The sequence below is a fragment of the Callithrix jacchus genome, chromosome 13 (assembly GCF_049354715.1).
Source record: "Callithrix jacchus isolate 240 chromosome 13, calJac240_pri, whole genome shotgun sequence".
NCBI lineage: Eukaryota > Metazoa > Chordata > Mammalia > Primates > Cebidae > Callithrix > Callithrix jacchus.
The window spans coordinates 24,607,470-24,624,244 of NC_133514.1; the positions used below are offsets into that span (position 1 = coordinate 24,607,470).

The 16,775-nt window shown below is 34.7% G+C and overlaps 1 protein-coding gene across 10 annotated transcripts in view; it reads right to left on the reverse strand.

Moving 5' to 3' along the window:
• MICU3 (mitochondrial calcium uptake 3) overlaps window positions 1-16,775 on the reverse strand; it is an 86,799-nt gene that overhangs the window by 49,190 nt on the left and 20,834 nt on the right. For 9 of the 10 annotated variants that reach the window (XR_013525570.1, XR_013525569.1, XR_013525571.1 and 6 more), the window contains exons 2-3: window positions 7,679-7,832; window positions 2,234-2,265 (exon numbers count right to left, since the gene is read on the reverse strand). Coding sequence is in view for 6 of the 10 variants with exons in the window: in XM_035270211.3 (XP_035126102.1) it covers window positions 2,234-2,265; window positions 7,679-7,832 (186 nt within the window). In the remaining 4 variants the exon portion in view is untranslated. The remainder of the gene's footprint in view (window positions 1-2,233; window positions 2,266-7,678; window positions 7,833-16,775) is intronic. The other variant, XM_078347422.1, reaches the window with a different exon arrangement.

Here is a 16,775-nt window from a genome sequence, read left to right on the forward strand (position 1 = left end):
TCCCAGCTACTCAGGATGCTGAGGTTGGAGAATCACTTGAGACCAGGAGGCAGAGGTTGCAGTGAGCCAGGATAGCACCACTGCACTCCAGCCTGTGCAAGAGGGAGAGACTTTATTTAAAAAAAAAATTTAGAAAATAAAGATACCAATTTACATTCTTACCTGGTTCCTTCTTGTTGTCCTTGCTAATTATTGGTATTGTTAGATTTCTGGAAGCTAACAATCTGGTGGGTGTGAAATGGTATCATATCATTGGTTTAATTTGCATACCCTACTTACTAGTAAGTAAGTATATGACCTTCTTTACATATATTTAGTGGCCATTGTAGGTATGCTTGTCTATGTTTTTCTTATCGAGCCAATTATCTCTTTTATAAAGATAAAAAAAGGAGTTCTACATGACTTTCTACAAGACACTTACCCTATTCTGTTAATATGTTGCATGCATATTCTCTATCTTTATAATACATGTCTATAATACATCTTTTAACATTGCTTACATTGTCTTTTGATGCTAAAGTTTAAAATATTTAATTTAGTAAAAACTGCCAATAATTTCGAGTTTCGCTTTATGTGTCTTATCTAAAAAAATAACTCTTATGCCTCTCATTTTTGCTTGTAATCTTATAGAATTTTTGTCACAAATAAGAACTTAACCCATCTGCAATCAGCTTTTGTATATGGTAGTAAATTTGAGACTTAATTTTGTCCCCACCATGGAAAATTTATTATTCAAACATCTAAGATTGAGAGGTCACTGTTTTTGTCAGCAATTTGTAGATCTATCCAATATGCCTGGATCTGTTTCTGAATTCTATATTCTATTACCTTGATCTAATTTTGAAAAATATCTTTGCAATGATGCAATACTACTTTATTATAGCTCTACTTCTAATCTTAACATGTGATAAACCCCATTATTCTCAACTCGATGTTTTTTTCCCCCCTTTCCCCCTCTTTCCTTTTTAGAATTGTTCTAAATATTTGGGGCCCTTACTGAGATTAATTTTTAAAGTTAATTTTGAATCAATTTGGTTGGGATTTTTATTGGAGTTACTCTGCATTTATAGATAGATTTGGAAAATCATTATCATAAGGAAACGGCTTATTACCAATATGAACATGATACAGTTCTCCATTTACTTGTCTTTTTAAAAAGATAATTTAATAATGTTTTGTATATCTTCTTTAGGTATGCTCTTAAGTACCTAATAGTTCTTGTTTCTATTATGAAATGCATTTTATTAAATACTAGTTTCTAATTGTTCTCACTGGGGTGGAGCATATTATTAAGTTTGGTTTCTTGCTCTTATAACCAGTAGCAGCCCTGTTAAATTTTTATTAAATTTAAGCAAATCTAAAATTTAAATATTTTTCCGTTTTTCTTCCAGTCATATTGTTTTCCTCTATTCTAATCCTTTGAGCCTCTTTTTTCATGCTGCATATTATGGTCTCAAATGTCCATATGTTGAAGTCCTAAGCCCCAGTACCTCAGATTGTGACTGTTTTGGAGAGAGAATCTTTCTTTAAAGAGATAATTAGGTTATTATATGAGGTCATCAGGATAAGCCTAATCCAGTATGACTGATGTCCTTATAAGAAGAGATTAGGACACAGACATGCCCAGAGGAAAGACCATGTGAAGACAGAAGATGAAGACAGCCACCTAAAAGCCAAGGAGAGAGGCCTCAGAAGAAACTAACTTGCTGACACCTGGATCTCAGACTTCCAGTCCCCAGAACCATGAAAAAATAAATGTCTGTTGTTTAACCCACCCTGTGATACTTTGTCATATATACTAGATACCAGTGTATTTAGTCTAGAAATTACTAGATTACAGAGTATATTCAAGCTCAACTTTACAAGGTATATGTGCAAGCACTATTGCAGAATTTAAATGCAGGCATGCATTTACTAGGTATAGGGTAGGCATATCTTCAGTTTTAGTAGATAATGCCAAATTGATTTTCAAAGTGGGTATACCAATTTATGTTTGCACATGAGATTTACCATTAATCTACATTTTCACCAACTCTTAGAAATGTGCATCTTTTTTTTTTCCCTGACAATCTGGAGGGTAAAAAAGGCAACCTGATGTGATTTGATTTGCAAAAAAAATTATAAAATGTATAAAAAGACCTAATATATTTTATGAAATACATATTTAAATTATATACACATAAATGCATGCACATATAATATTTGTGCATCTCCACCAAGAGCTTTAACTCACCTGTTTGGAAAGTGACTTCCAAGTTTTGGCAACTAAAATAAACAAATGTAAGATAATTAGATAATAAATACTTCATGTAATATATACCCATATTTGCTAACCATCTATAACCATAACTGATAACCAAACTTTTATGTCCAAAAGGCAAAGTTTTTTTAACCTCAAAATTTGGATCTGTAATATGATCTTACATATATTATCTATTTGTTTTATATACTATGCACAGTTTATAATAAGTATCAGTGATATAGGAAACATTTCTCCACAGTGATATCATCTTAATTTGGGGCTTTCTGGACTAATAAAGTAAGCCTAACTTTCTCCATGTTAAACATCTTGTGGGCTTAAAAGTAAAAATAATGATACTTAGGAAATATTCAAACTAGAATATAAAATAATATTAACATAGATAAACTATAATTTTAAGGTATTATTTGTGATTTTTCCTATACTATTGTTCCATGACGTAATTCATAGGTCAGGTCTCTCTGGGGTGAAGAAGAATTGGAGAAAGAGAAAAAGAAAGGAAAGGAAAGGGACGTTATGTGAAGTGATGGGGAAACTTGCTTGTCCTGTTTCATTATTCTTCCTTACAACTATTCAAGAAGCATCTCTGAAGCAAGAGTGTTATAGGTGAGTAAGATATCAGGGATCACTTTCTTTTTCTGATTCCTCCTCATATCCCCAAAGATCTCAAACACTATAGAACTTATAATATTGGGACAAATGTGTAGTCAGTATTGCTATTTCCTTTGCTCAGATTTGTAAATATTTAATGCCTGCCTAAGAATTAGCACCAGGTTTAAATGCGATGAAGCCCTATAATACAGCTGTGTTAGGTAACTAGTAAATATTAATTGTTTCAGCTACATTACAATAATACCAACCAACATCTTTTTTTACCTGGTAATGGTGCTATTTCATATAATTAATAATATATCAAATTCAAAATAACAAAAAAAGCAATTTTTGCTATGTAATTTTTCTTTATTAGGCAATAAAACAACTCAATTTAAAATCGAAAGAGAAGAAATATGTTTTTAATGATAGATTTCCTCTTTATGTAGCAACAACATCCTTCCTCTATCCAAGATCGTTTATACAAATGTGTAATCAAGTGATTCAAATCACAGGTCTACACATTAGAATTTAGCATGTAACCTTAACTATACTATCGATGTTCCTTTTGCAAAGACACTTCTCTTTTAACAAAGAATAGAACAATACAAATTATATTTATTTTTCTGTTGCTTTTAAAATATAGCAGTAAGAAGAAAAATAAATGGCAGAAAAGTACATGCACATGCTCTTATGCAATGCTAAGAAGATATTAATCAAAAGAGGAAGTTAGAGGTACTCTTGAGTTTTGTAGGGTTTATGAGATTTCCATGGTAAATTATTCACAAAAGCCATATTCATTCTGCCGGAAATGTCACCATGGTCAGTATTATTAGCTTTTTAAATAAAGACTAAAGAGTCATCAAGATTGTTCTTCAAAGGATTTTCTGACTTTCTAAATTCCTTATTTCACATGAAGTTACTGCATATATAAATATAACTTAGGTAGAGAAGGACTTCAATTCCATTGGAAATATTATTTCTTAACCTGTAGGTTGATATTCATTATATTTTAAATATATTTCTGTATGTCTGAAAAATTTAACAATAAATGTTTAAAAATCTAAATTAAAATAATTCTTCATGCTATGTTGGAAAATAATTACTGATTTTAGTTCTAGAAAAGAAAGTCACCATTTAGGTTCTATTTAAGTAAGCAAAACAAGATTATAATGCAAAATTATAATCAACAATCAGATATCTCAACATTTATTTGATATATAACTTTAAAGCAAATATTTACACAGCCTACCATCTTTTCCCTGTTGAATGTCATCATAAAATGATATCAACGACTTTTAAAAATCATCACTATGAATTTAAGCAGGGAAAAAAATGAATATTGTATAAATATTTGCTTAAAAATTACCATGGCTATGGGCTGGGTGTGGTGGCTCACACCTGTAATCCCAGCACTTTGGGAGGCTGAGGCTGGCAGATCACCTGAGGTCAGGAGTTTGAGACCAGCCTGGCCAACATGGTGAAATCCTGTCTCTACAAAAATACAAAAATTAGCCAGCCAGGATGGCAGGTGCCTGTAATCCCAGCTACTTGGGAGGCTGAGGCGGGAGAATTGCTTGAACCCAGGAGGAGGAGGTTGCAGAGAGCCGAGATCAGGCCATTGTGCTCCAGCCTAGGTGACAGAGCTTGACTCCGTCTTGGGAAAAAAAAATCATGGCTATGAATTCAAATGATGATGATGATGATAATGACATAACAATATTAAATGTTTACTGTGTACCACATACTATACTAAGCACAATTGATTAATTATATCTTCAAAAAAATCATGAGGCTATTATTTTTATAAATGAAGAAACAGAAGATTAAATAACTTAACCAAGTTTTCAAAGCCAGTAAGTGCCCAGGATTAAACACAAATCAAATTTCATTACACCACATTTTTAATGTATTTGATTTAATACTCACTCCATGAAACATTTTTCTATTCTTTTTTCTTTTCTTTTCTAAAACCCCAACTTTCAAAACTTTCAAGGTTTTATGAATATCTTGATCTTATGTGATTGTTCTTAATTATGTTTGAAAAGTGGTGGTTAGAAATTAACTGAGGTTGTGGTTGTAAAATATCCTGAATACATTTTTTGTAATATGAAACCAGTTTTTTACTCTTAATTTATGGTTTTCAAATACCTGTCAGAAGAATCACCATAAAAGTTATTTCCAAAAAGCAAAGTCCAGCAGTGTGCTTCCAGTGAATGTTTTGCGAAGAAAAAAATTCTAGAAAATAATGAAGTACAAGTTTTCAAAATATGAAATTGAGGCCAGGCACAGTGGCTCATGTCTGTAATCCCAGCACTTTCAGAGGCTGAGGCAGGTGGACTGCTTGAGCCCAGGAGTTCAAGACAAGCCTGGGCAACATAGCAAAACCCTGTCTCCACAAAACGATTTAAAAATTAGCTGGTGGCATGGTGGGGTGCACCTGTAGTCCCAGCCAATTGGGAGGCTGAGGTGGGAGGATCACTTGAGCCTGGGAGGTTGAGGCTGCAGGGAGTTGTGAACACATCATGGCACTCCAGACTGGGGGACAGGGCAAGACCCTGACTCAAAAAAAAATTATAGATTATCAAGTATCATTTAAAGAATAGCTTTCAAATATGTTTGAAAAAATTACAGAATTGGATATAAAATACCATTTAGCATCTAAAAACTTCCTTCATTCAAGACATATTTACTGTATACCTATCATGTGCCAGGTATATTCTACCTTGGAGCTGGTTGTTTCCATATCTTATGTCCTCTCATAATATTTTAAGTTTGCTGAGTGCACAGACTTTGTATCCCCCGTAGCACACAGAAAAGGCCCTTAATACAGAAGTAGATGTTTAGATATTCCATGTTTTTAATTGATTTGGTACAACATAGATTATTTATATTTATTAATAAATTAGTATTAAATCTATACTAATTCAGTAATAAAGAATCTATGTTGTATCAAATGGATTAAATATAAAGGATATAATCCTTATCCTAGCCTTCAAATTTTTAAAAGAAAAAAAAGAACACCATTTAATTTTCGACCTTTCCTATCACTATATAATTCTACACATTCCTTAAGTGGCTACAAGACTATACCACATACTGTCTTGATTTCATGTTTTTGCTTATGTAGTTTCCATTTCTTTAGATGCTACCCTCATAGTTTCTGGTTAAAATTTTTTTTTTATTTAAAATTTTGCATGATCTACTTCAAATTGCATTCCAGCTACCTTTCAGTTCCTTTCTCTTTTGCAACTAAATATTTTAAGAGTCCTTTACACTCATCGTCTTCATTTCTTCATCTGCTACTCACTCCTGCAATTGCCCTAATGACTCCACTAGAAAGAACATCATTTTAAAAAACCATCAATAGCCTTCATGTTACTAAATCTAGTGGGCATTTTCCCATCCTCAATTAACTTGAATTCTCAGGAGCATTCCACTCGGTTGGCAATTCTGGCTATTTTACTTGGCTTCTGTGACTACATACCCTTATGATTTTCTTCCTATGTCTCTGGCCACTCCCATGTCTCCTTTTGAAGCTCATCCTTTCAAAGCCCTTTGTCCATTCATCTTTTAAAGAACAGAAATTCCTCAAGGCCTAGTCTTTGGTTATCTATATTCTCATCCTATACAGCTATCCTATGCAATGTCATTCATATACATTGTATTAGTTAGCAATCATGCAAAGATGAATCCTAAATACGTACTTGTATCTCTCCCTTGATATCCAGTGGAAATAATCCCAAGAATCAAAAATTCATTAAAAGCTAATCTGTCAAGCAGCCAATATGCCAAGTTAAGGATTTATTTTAAGGTTCACTTTTGCCATATTGCTGACTCTGGAGAAAAAAATGGCTCTAATTGTTCTAGTCTAAGTTAAAGTATTTGTGTGACAGTTTCAAGCACATATGGGTCAAACTAATGATTATTTGGTATACTGATTTTTAGTGAGTTATCTTTCAGTGAACTGAAATGATTATTTAAAAAAAAAATCCTACTGCATCCTTTTACATATCCAAGGTGTCTCAAATAGATCATGACCAAAATTGAAACTGTGATTTTACTCCTGAAACCTGGTCCCTACTGCCATCCATCCAGGTAAGCCAGCCAGAAACCCTTAGTCCTCATTACTCTTTTACCACCATCTGCAGAGGCTTTTGAAGCCTAAACTATCACTAGCCAATTGTGATAAAGTATCAAAGGAGAGTATCCATAATTATCTAAAAAGGCTATTAAAATATTATTTTTTACTACCTATATCTGTGAGGTAGCTTTTCTTCATATACTTAATGTAAAACAACATATTGTAACAGATCAAATAAAAAAGCACATGTGAGAATACAGCTGTCTTCTGTTAAGTTAGATATTAAGAGATTTGTAAGAATGTACATACTGCCAAAAAGTTTGAGAACCATTGGTCTAATGTATGAAAAGGTGAGAAATAATAAAACTATTAATATATTAACACTACAAATTTAGAAGAGATACAGGTAGAATTCTTGCCCAGAGCTAACCTCAAAGCCAGTTCTCTGAATTACTCTGTTCAGGTTTGATATAAGAATGAATAGGCAGAATATGAGTCTTTTATAAAGAGCATCAAAAGTAAGGTGATGTTATGCTGAGAAAGAGCAATTGAAAGTTTCTGAAAAGAGAAGAGAGGTAAGAGTTTGTAAGAAATGCCAGTTTGATAACATTGAATAGCACAGTATTATGTGAAATACCGTATTATTCAGTTCTTCTAAAAAAAACTTATACTGCTCCATACATTTACAAGTTAGAGTTAAAAAAATTATAAAATTATTAAGATAATTTCAAATGTATACTCACATTTGGGCTCATCTGTTGTAACAGCCAAAATAAAATCATATGGAGTCATGAATAACTGTCCTTCACATTCTACAGAAGCAAATAAACGGAATCGCCTCTCCCGAGATGTGGCATAAAGGTCTAAGTCTTCAGTGTCTGTTCTGCCAATAGCAACCTAATGTTGAGAAAGCAAATAAATTTGGATCATGTGAATTAATACCTCCTTCGAGAAGATAAATACTTTTAATTATGTTGAAAGCGAATTAACAGAGTAAATGAAGAAGGGTGAGAATATCATCTTCTGAAAAATATTAATCATTTTATTAATAAATTATTCATACATAAAATTAATTAATATTAAAAATCCTATAATAAGTATCATTAAGAGCCTAAGGATTTTAAACTGGCACTCTGCGGAAGTGATTTGTGATTTTTTTGATTTATTTCTTAAGCTTCAGTCTTAGAGAATATTTAATTATGGAGCCAATGGTACCTTTAGAAGGAACACCAGCACCTGCTGAATGTCTACTATGCACTCTTACAGGCTAATGTATTTAATTACAAGTCTATTCACAACAGCCATTATTTTTCTAAAAGAAGAAAGTAAAACCCTAATAGGCCACTTATAATTACCACTAAGGAAACCATTTAGTGGTCATATTTAGATTCAAAGGGAAACTGCTAATTCTAGATCACTGAAGGATAGTGACCATCACTGGTCTGAATTTTACCTAGAATTAAAGTTAGCTGAAAATTGATAGAATTAGAAAGTGTATTGTATATGGGGGGAGGGGTCTCTTTTCCTTCATTTCAAGACCTTTCTTTATAGATAATTTTCCACTGTTATTTTCTCTCTGAAGTAACCAGAGAAAATTAATTTTTTTAATAAAACAATTTATTTTCCTGATTACAGGAGTAATGCATGGCTATTACATGCAACTTAGAAGACAGATTTTTAAAAATTTGTAAGTATAATTTTATTTTTGGCAAAAAAGTGTGATTTTATCACACACGCTGTTCAGTAACCTGATATTTTTCACTTATCAATGATCAGGGCCATTTTTCTATGTCACTAAATATTCTAGTAGTTACTGTATAAAATTGGAAGACAGACTTTAAAAGTTTATAGATATAATTGTTTTTGTTTTCTTTTGGCAAAGAAAATGGGATTATAACATATATATTGTTCAGTAATCTGGCTTTTTTACTTACTAAAACTTCAGGACTATTTTCCTATGTCACTATTCTTATAGAAGACCATTTTTTGTTAACTGTATAATATGTCATAGTAAATGTTTATAGTAAAACATAATTCCACGTGGTTATTCAGTTAATTTCTAATCTTTTGCTATTACAAAACAATGGTACAATGCTGAACCCTGAAAATATCTAGAAATATCCATAAACAGTTCCACAGGATATATTTTTTTTTGACAGTCTCACTCTGTTGCCCAGACTGGAGCGCAGTGGCAAGATCTCAGCTCACTGCAACCTCCACCTCCCGAGTTCAATTCTCCTGTCTAGCCTCATTTAATACTAAGGAGTGAAACTGATTGGTCAAAGAAGACCTTTTAGTCAAACTGTCCTCAGGGAGTTTAGAGCAATTTACACAATTATCAATAATACATGAATTATATTTTCACTTATTTTATAAAAATTATTTCATATAAGGAAAAAACTATTTAAATATTTAATACCTTGAGAAGCCATAGCAAAAACAATCCATAGAAACTTTTAGCAAGAATACTACTTTATTTCTAAGTTACACCTTATTAAATGAAAAGCCAGGCAAATGATTAATCTTTTCCATCATTGTGAAGACTAAGACTTCTCAAAACATTACAGTAGCAGTTAAATAAAAACTGAAAGAAAGCTCCGCTCCCCTCTTTTAACAGGGTAAGAAACGGAATTTGTGGTGTCTGTCTTTAAAGAACGAATAACAATCTATATGGAAAGACAGAATGCTAGCTGGAGAGACAAAAGGCACAGAGAAAGGGAATGGGTTAAATTCAAGCAAACAGAAGAAAGGCAGTAGAGGGTGAGATTAAAAAGATTTCAGGAAAAATTACAATTTTTAATGGCAGAAAAGATATGAACGTTTGGGGTTTCTACAGCATATATGAAAGACTGTCATAATCTTCCTGAGCAGAGGATTCACATTAATGGAAAAGTGTGGTAAAAGTATGGCGAGCTAATGATTTCTGAATGCCAAACTAAAGCCCTGGAGCTGAATTTGACAGTAAACAAATGGTCTTAGGAGTTGTTGAAGTGGAGCAATGACTCAAAGAAAATGGTGCTTTAGAAAGATAAAGCAGCCTAGTGTCAAAGAGAAGTTGGCTTAGCAGTATATATTAATAACAGTTGCTCAGGTATCCACAGGTACTGGGAAATTGTTTTGGCTCTGCCATGGGTGAGACATGAGACACTGAACAACTCACTGGGAAAAATAAGCAATAATATCCCTGAATAATCCTCGGGGATCAGACTACCATGTTAGTCCCCTTGTACATGCATATCCCAGGGGTTTCTTCTTCCTCTCAAGGAGAAAAAACAATCTTATCTGTAACTAGAGTTGACTTTTTGCCTTTTTCTTGCTAGGCCATTTCCCTGGGCCTAGGTGACATCAATCAACCATGACTTCTCACCAGTGAATTTCATGGAGGACCACTCAGCCTGGAGCTCCCACTGTTTATGCACCATGATCTGAAGCGGTCTAACATTCTGCACCCCAAGTTTCTGCCTATAACATCTATATTTGCTCTGACCTAATCCAGACTTGATCTGTGGCTACTGTCTCTACCTGGTGTTGCCACTACTGCTCCTGAGATGCCTGTTTTCTCATCAAACTTTCTGTCCTTAAGCATAGTCTATCAATGCCCTAGCTTACCAAACCTGCCTGACCACTGCAGCTGGGAATATGATCCACCTTCTACATAAGCTAATGCTGACAACCCCTCCTCCTCCTTTACTTCTCCTAACAATAAATTAACAAAGCCTGTAGTCCTCTCCCTAATTTCACACATCAAAACCACTGCCACCACCTTTGTTCAGGGACTCATTATTGCTTCCCTACAGTTTTATAGTAATGGCCTGTGATCGTTACTTCTAATCCATCCTATGCCGAAGTGAGAGAAAATAAGCAGAACTATAGAAAAGATTGCATTCTTTAACCCCGAGTAAGGGTATGAGAAGAAATCTCACCAAGCAGAGTTGAAGGTTGTCATTAAAACTCCACTGTATGAATCCACTCCTGTTGTCTTAGCAATGGTATTAGGTGGGGTTTTGATAATGGTATTAGGTGGGTGCCCACATTTCTATTTAACACCACTTTAAAAGAAGATCAGGAAGGAGTTTGGAAAGGGTTTGTGCCTCAGGCACAATATATATATATATATATACCCTAAAAGGAAAGACTATGTATAAAAGAGATAACCAGAGGCCTGGTGCTTAAAGGGGCTTCCCAGTATGGCCAACTCATTGCTTCCTCCATTGTCTCTGCTCAGTTTAGTATAAGAAAGCACACAGTCTAATAAAACACATTAAGAGGGCTCAGATGAAAAAGGGACTGGTAAAAAATATAACGGCCAGGCGTGGTGGCTCATGCCTGTAATCACAGTACTTTGGGAGGCCAACGCAAGAGGATCACTTGAGGTCAGGAGTTCGAGACCAGCCTGGCCAACATGGTGAAACCTCATCTCTATTAAAAATACAAAAATTGGCTCGGTGTGGTGGTGCATGCCTGTAATCCCAGCTACCTGGGAGGCTGAGGCAGGAAAATCACTTGAAACCTGTAAGGCAGAGGCTGCAGTAAGTCAAGATCATGCCACTGCACTCCAGTCTGGGTGACACAGCAAGACTCTGTCTCAAAAAAAAAAAAAAAAAGTAAATAACAATTTCCCCATGATAACCCAGTAAACTGGTCTGATCCCAGAATAGTCTATTTATCCTCAACTAGAAGAACTCAGCTCATCTGGTTGGAGAATGAGATGGGATGGAGAGCAGGACAGAAAACCAATACTTGGGTTGGTTTTTAAGTTCTCTATTCTCTTCTACTGACTTATTTGTCTCTTCCTACTCAAATACCATATTCTTTTAATGACTATATCTTTTGAATATGTTTTGACATTAAGTAGAACAGGACTGCACCTGTCAATCTTTTTTTGTTGAGATGGAGAGTTGCTCTGTCTCCAGGATGGAGTGCAGTGGCATAATCTTGGCTCACTGCAACCTCAGCACCCCCATACTCCAGTTTTAAGTGATTCTCCTGCCTCAGCCTCCCAAGTAGCTGGGATTACAGGTGCATCACAACACCCAGCTAATTTTTGTATTTTTGGTAGAGACAGGGTTTCACCATGTTGGCCAGGATGGTCTCAATCTCGACCTCATGATCCGCCTGCCTCAGCCTCCCAAAGTGCTGGGATTACAGGTGTGAGCCACCGCACCTGGCCACTGTCAATCTTTTAAAAAATACTTGTGATGACTGATATGTAATTTAGAAATCAGTGTATCAAGTTCTATTTTAAAAATCCTACTGGTATTTTGTTTGAGAAAATTTTGGGAGAATCGACAGTCGTGAGATTCTCCCAATATTGAATTTTCCAACCTAGGAACACAGATGTCTACTTATTCCTCACCTATGTCTTTCAATAAAATTTTGTAGTTTTCTTAACATAAATTAAAAAATTTTTTTGGTAGAGTTACTCCTAAGCATTTCATAGTTTGTGTAATTTGAACAGGGAATGAGACCTTTTATTTCTATTACATTTTCAATTGGTTATTTCTCATGTGTGGGAAGGCTATTAACTTTAGTATACTTGCTTCATATCCAACTATCTTATTAAATTCCTTCGCTAATCTTAACTTTTTTTCTCAGATTTTCTAAGTGGATAATCACAAATTCTTTCAAAATGGCGACAGTTGTAGCTTCTCCTTTTCAACGTTTATATCTCATTTTCATTGCCTTAATTGCTAGAGGTGTAGGCCTATAAAATAATGTTAAATATTATCAGTAATATTAAGCACTCTTAACTTTTTCTATGTTTTGAAGAGAATGCTTCCAATGAATCGACAATAAAAGCAATGTCTGCTGTTAGTTTTGATAATTATCGTCTACCTTATATCAGGAGTGGGTATTCATCTGGTCTCGTTTGTTCTCTGAAAATGAGTTTAGAGTTAGAATGGTCCTTAGAGATCATTTGGTTCTCTTGCTTCTTCACCTTTTTACCAGAATAGAAACATAAATAGTCCTCAAACAAACATTTAAAATGTGTTGGGTGAGTAGAAGCATAAATAGAAATCCCCACACAAAAACTCAAACTATACTGGTCAAAACTCTATTATTTGCATTATCTTTTAAACCTGTATCGTTTCTAAGATGAATATTTAACATCAACGAATGACTTAATGGAAATTCATTCACTCATTCAACAGGTATCTGTTGTGTGTCTACCACATACAAATGAATTACAAGACAATTAGTCAACTGGGAAGATTACCAACATTAACTAAAACTGTTTTCAGAGAAAAAAAAATAAGCTTGGTTTAATCATGTTCTGCCTACATACACCTAACTACTTTCAAACACTTGGAGAATCCATCTGCTTTTTTCTCTGGATTTTATCAATAGACTGTTTACTTAGAGAATGCTCTCATGGCATAAGATGAATAATTTATCATTTGTTACTGTGATATAGTTCTGACCAAGCTAAACTTCAGAGTGCATAGGAGGCTGACTTGAAGCAGTCCATGAAGTTCTGCTGAACATACTTGATCTACTGAAACCTCTGAGAAAGAGGTAGCAGCTGGCCAGCAGACTATCAAGGTGTCATAAGGAACTCAGAACTTTAAGAGATTTAGCTTTGCTTCTGAATTTTCCAAAGTTCAAAAAAACCCAAACTCTTTAAATTTTTAACATCACTATTATGAACAGTCAAGAAAAAAAAACCCAACAATAATAAAGGTGGAACATGACATCAAACCAGTTTATTAAACCTCTTGTGAGTCTTGGTTGTTTATAAATGACAATGATCTTGTAACATGTTAATGTTCTGGACCTTTTAAAAAACAAATATAGCCATTTCACTGGAGCACAATGAATCTGTGATTCTGTGATGAGGAGTGTATCCTTAGATTACTAGGAATAGGTTTCACTGCTGATCTCTTTCATCTTAAATACCTTTTTTGCTTACTTAGACCGACATATCTTTTAAAGGCTAATTACTAATTTTAAAATCCTAAAATCAACCAAAACATTTCATTACTATGTACTATTTCAGTAAATGGTACTTTCGGCATCACAAATTGCCAATGTAGTAAAAGCTCATCAATAAGTATACTACATCCAAGGTCAGTATGGCACTTTGGGAGGCTGAGATGCGTGATCACCTGAGGTCAGGAGTTCAAGACCATGGCCAACATGGTGAAACTCCACCTCTACTAAAAATACAAAAAAATTAGCCAGGCATGGTGGTGGGCGCCAGTAATCTCAGCTACTCAGGAAGCTGAGGCAGGAGAATCACCTGAACCTGGGAGGCGCAGGTTGCAGTGAGCTGAGATGATGCCATTGCACTCCAGCCTAGGCAACAAGAGCAAAGCTTTTTCTCAGAAAAAAAAAAAGAAAGAAAAAAAAGTCAGTAGGGAAAGCTAACATGAAAGCCAAGAAAATCCGAAATATATAAATTCAGTTGTTAAAACATTAATTGCTAAACTGAAAATCATTACCATCAATTCTGTATTACATACTTGGAAACATATGAGGAGACCATTTGTGAATTGGTAGGGAAAAGACTGAAAGGAACATAGAAGAAAGGATTTATATAAGAAAAATTCTTAATTTCTATAGATTACAGTCAATCTAATTTCAATAAATGACAGTCAAACTAAAAAACATGTATTTGTGAAGTGACAATCTTTAAACTTAGGATTTAAAGAGAAAACCCTTAAGCTTATAATGGCTACAAAGAGAAACACAGCCTTTCTGAGAAGCTGAAAGATAGGAGAAGCAAGATGGAGCTGAAGACTGAACTAGCTTAGATTCTAAGAAATAATCTCCCCAAAGTAAACACACAAAACAAAATTTCCATGTTCCATCTTTCCTGGAGATGCCTCTTTTTCTTTCTTCTTTCTTTTTTAGAGATGCAGTGTATGTTCTGTCAGGTGAAATATTTTCTCTGCATCTCCTTCTTTGGAGTTTATTTTAGTGTCAGCAGCAGACCTATTGAAGAAGCTCTTAAATACAGAAATAATGGAACGTAAGTTTTTCTTAGGCAATAAACAGCAAACCCATTCATGGAGGTTATCTTATTCTAGCTTATTAATCATAAGTTATAGCTGATTATCAGCGTTAAAAATTTGCTATTATTAAAAATTCTTATTGAATATAATTAATATTGTTTAAACCTTGAATTCCTGTTTTCATATGAGTTTTGGAGCCAAACCTGTTCCAAGTTGGAGGTAACCACATACTTTCAGGCCAGAGATTTGGGTGTTGCCTGTTATATTCTGGAAACAAGAACTGAGCTTCTGATTTGCTCCTTATCCTTAGAACCAATCCATTCCTGACTTCCCAATATCCATACCTGGGTTCCTGTTAATCTGTGACTGAGATGTCCTCCTACTTCACAGGTTCCTTCTGGAAGTGCAGTACATGCTTACCTACCCACAACAGCGCTTGGGTTAGGCTGTTTCTTACCAGAACTCCTTAATGCTTCTTTCTAAACTCTGTCTGTTTAGAGCTCGGCTAGTTATCAACACATTCAATGGTTATTTACTGATAGAACTTCATAAAATCAACTAAGCTAATATTAGCCACAGTCTAGGCTTAACCTGTTGACAGAAACAAGAATGAGTCTAATTTCCACCTGAGCTTAGGATAAACTCCAGAAACTGTAATGGTCTCCGCTACGGCCAGCTCCAGTAATATTTCAGATCTACTTCAGTTCCCTGCTTAGCTTTGCAATTTCTTTGGCGATGAGCCCAATACCTTTCCAGTTATTGCCAAGGAAATGAATCCATGGTGTTCCATATCAAATGGAACACGTAATTCTTTTACTCAGACTCTCAGGATGGCCACCTGACAGAAAACTGCTACCATACCCTCTCTACTGTATAAGCTACTGCTCCAAATCGATCATAATGAATCACATCTTATACTCTGACCACACAGCTTCCCTGAGAGCCAACACAGTATCTGGATAAATCTTAGCAATTTCCTTTACATATCCCTATTATATCACTTATACTCCTTTCCTCCATTCATACCAGGTTGCAATTATCTGTTTATGTATTTGTCTCTTCCATTCAATCATGAATTCTTTGAGCTGTAAGTTCTTGCTTTTATAGCCCCAGTGGATACCACAGTACGTGACACATGTAAGAGGCTCAGTGCATGGTTGCTTTGTGAATAAATGAATGCTTGTGGCTGAAGAGATAATTGGGAACTGGGTAATAAGCAACCAAAGGGATATTGAGTCTTGGCCAGAGAGCACTTAAGGACAACCAGAAGAAAGTTTTCTGATTCCAAAGCAGGACCTTAGTCTGAAATATTAAAAGAGAATCTAAAGCTTTGGTGAGAAAAACATCACATTATAACATAAAAATCTATCTTTTAAAAGTTATTCAAATATGTCATCTTTAATGTAGGTTACTGTTTTAAGTTTAGCTAATGCAATAAGAAGGCGTATGGGGTTTGTTTTCACTTTTATTGCTTATTATTTTAAGAGAGTAAAAAGTCTGGTTAAAATGTACCTCTTAAGCAGAGATGCAGGCAAAAGCAACTGTGGCTTAGATCTTGAAGTTTGGAATACTCAATTCTCAGGCACCCCTCTAAAGTAATTGCAACATATAAAAACTGTGGGGTTTTTTTTTCATATTTAGATTTTACAAGAAGTTTCTATGTACTTTTTTTTTTTTTTTTTTTTTGAGACAGGGTCTTGCTCTGTCACCCAGGCTGGAGTGTAGTGGCACAATCATGGCTTACTGCAACCTTTACCTCCTGGGCTCAAGGGATCCTCCCACCTCAGCCTCCCAAGTAGCCGGGAACACAGATGCAGGCCACCATGTACCACTATGCCTGGCTAATTTTTCCTATTTTCTGAAGAGACAGGGTTTCACCATGATA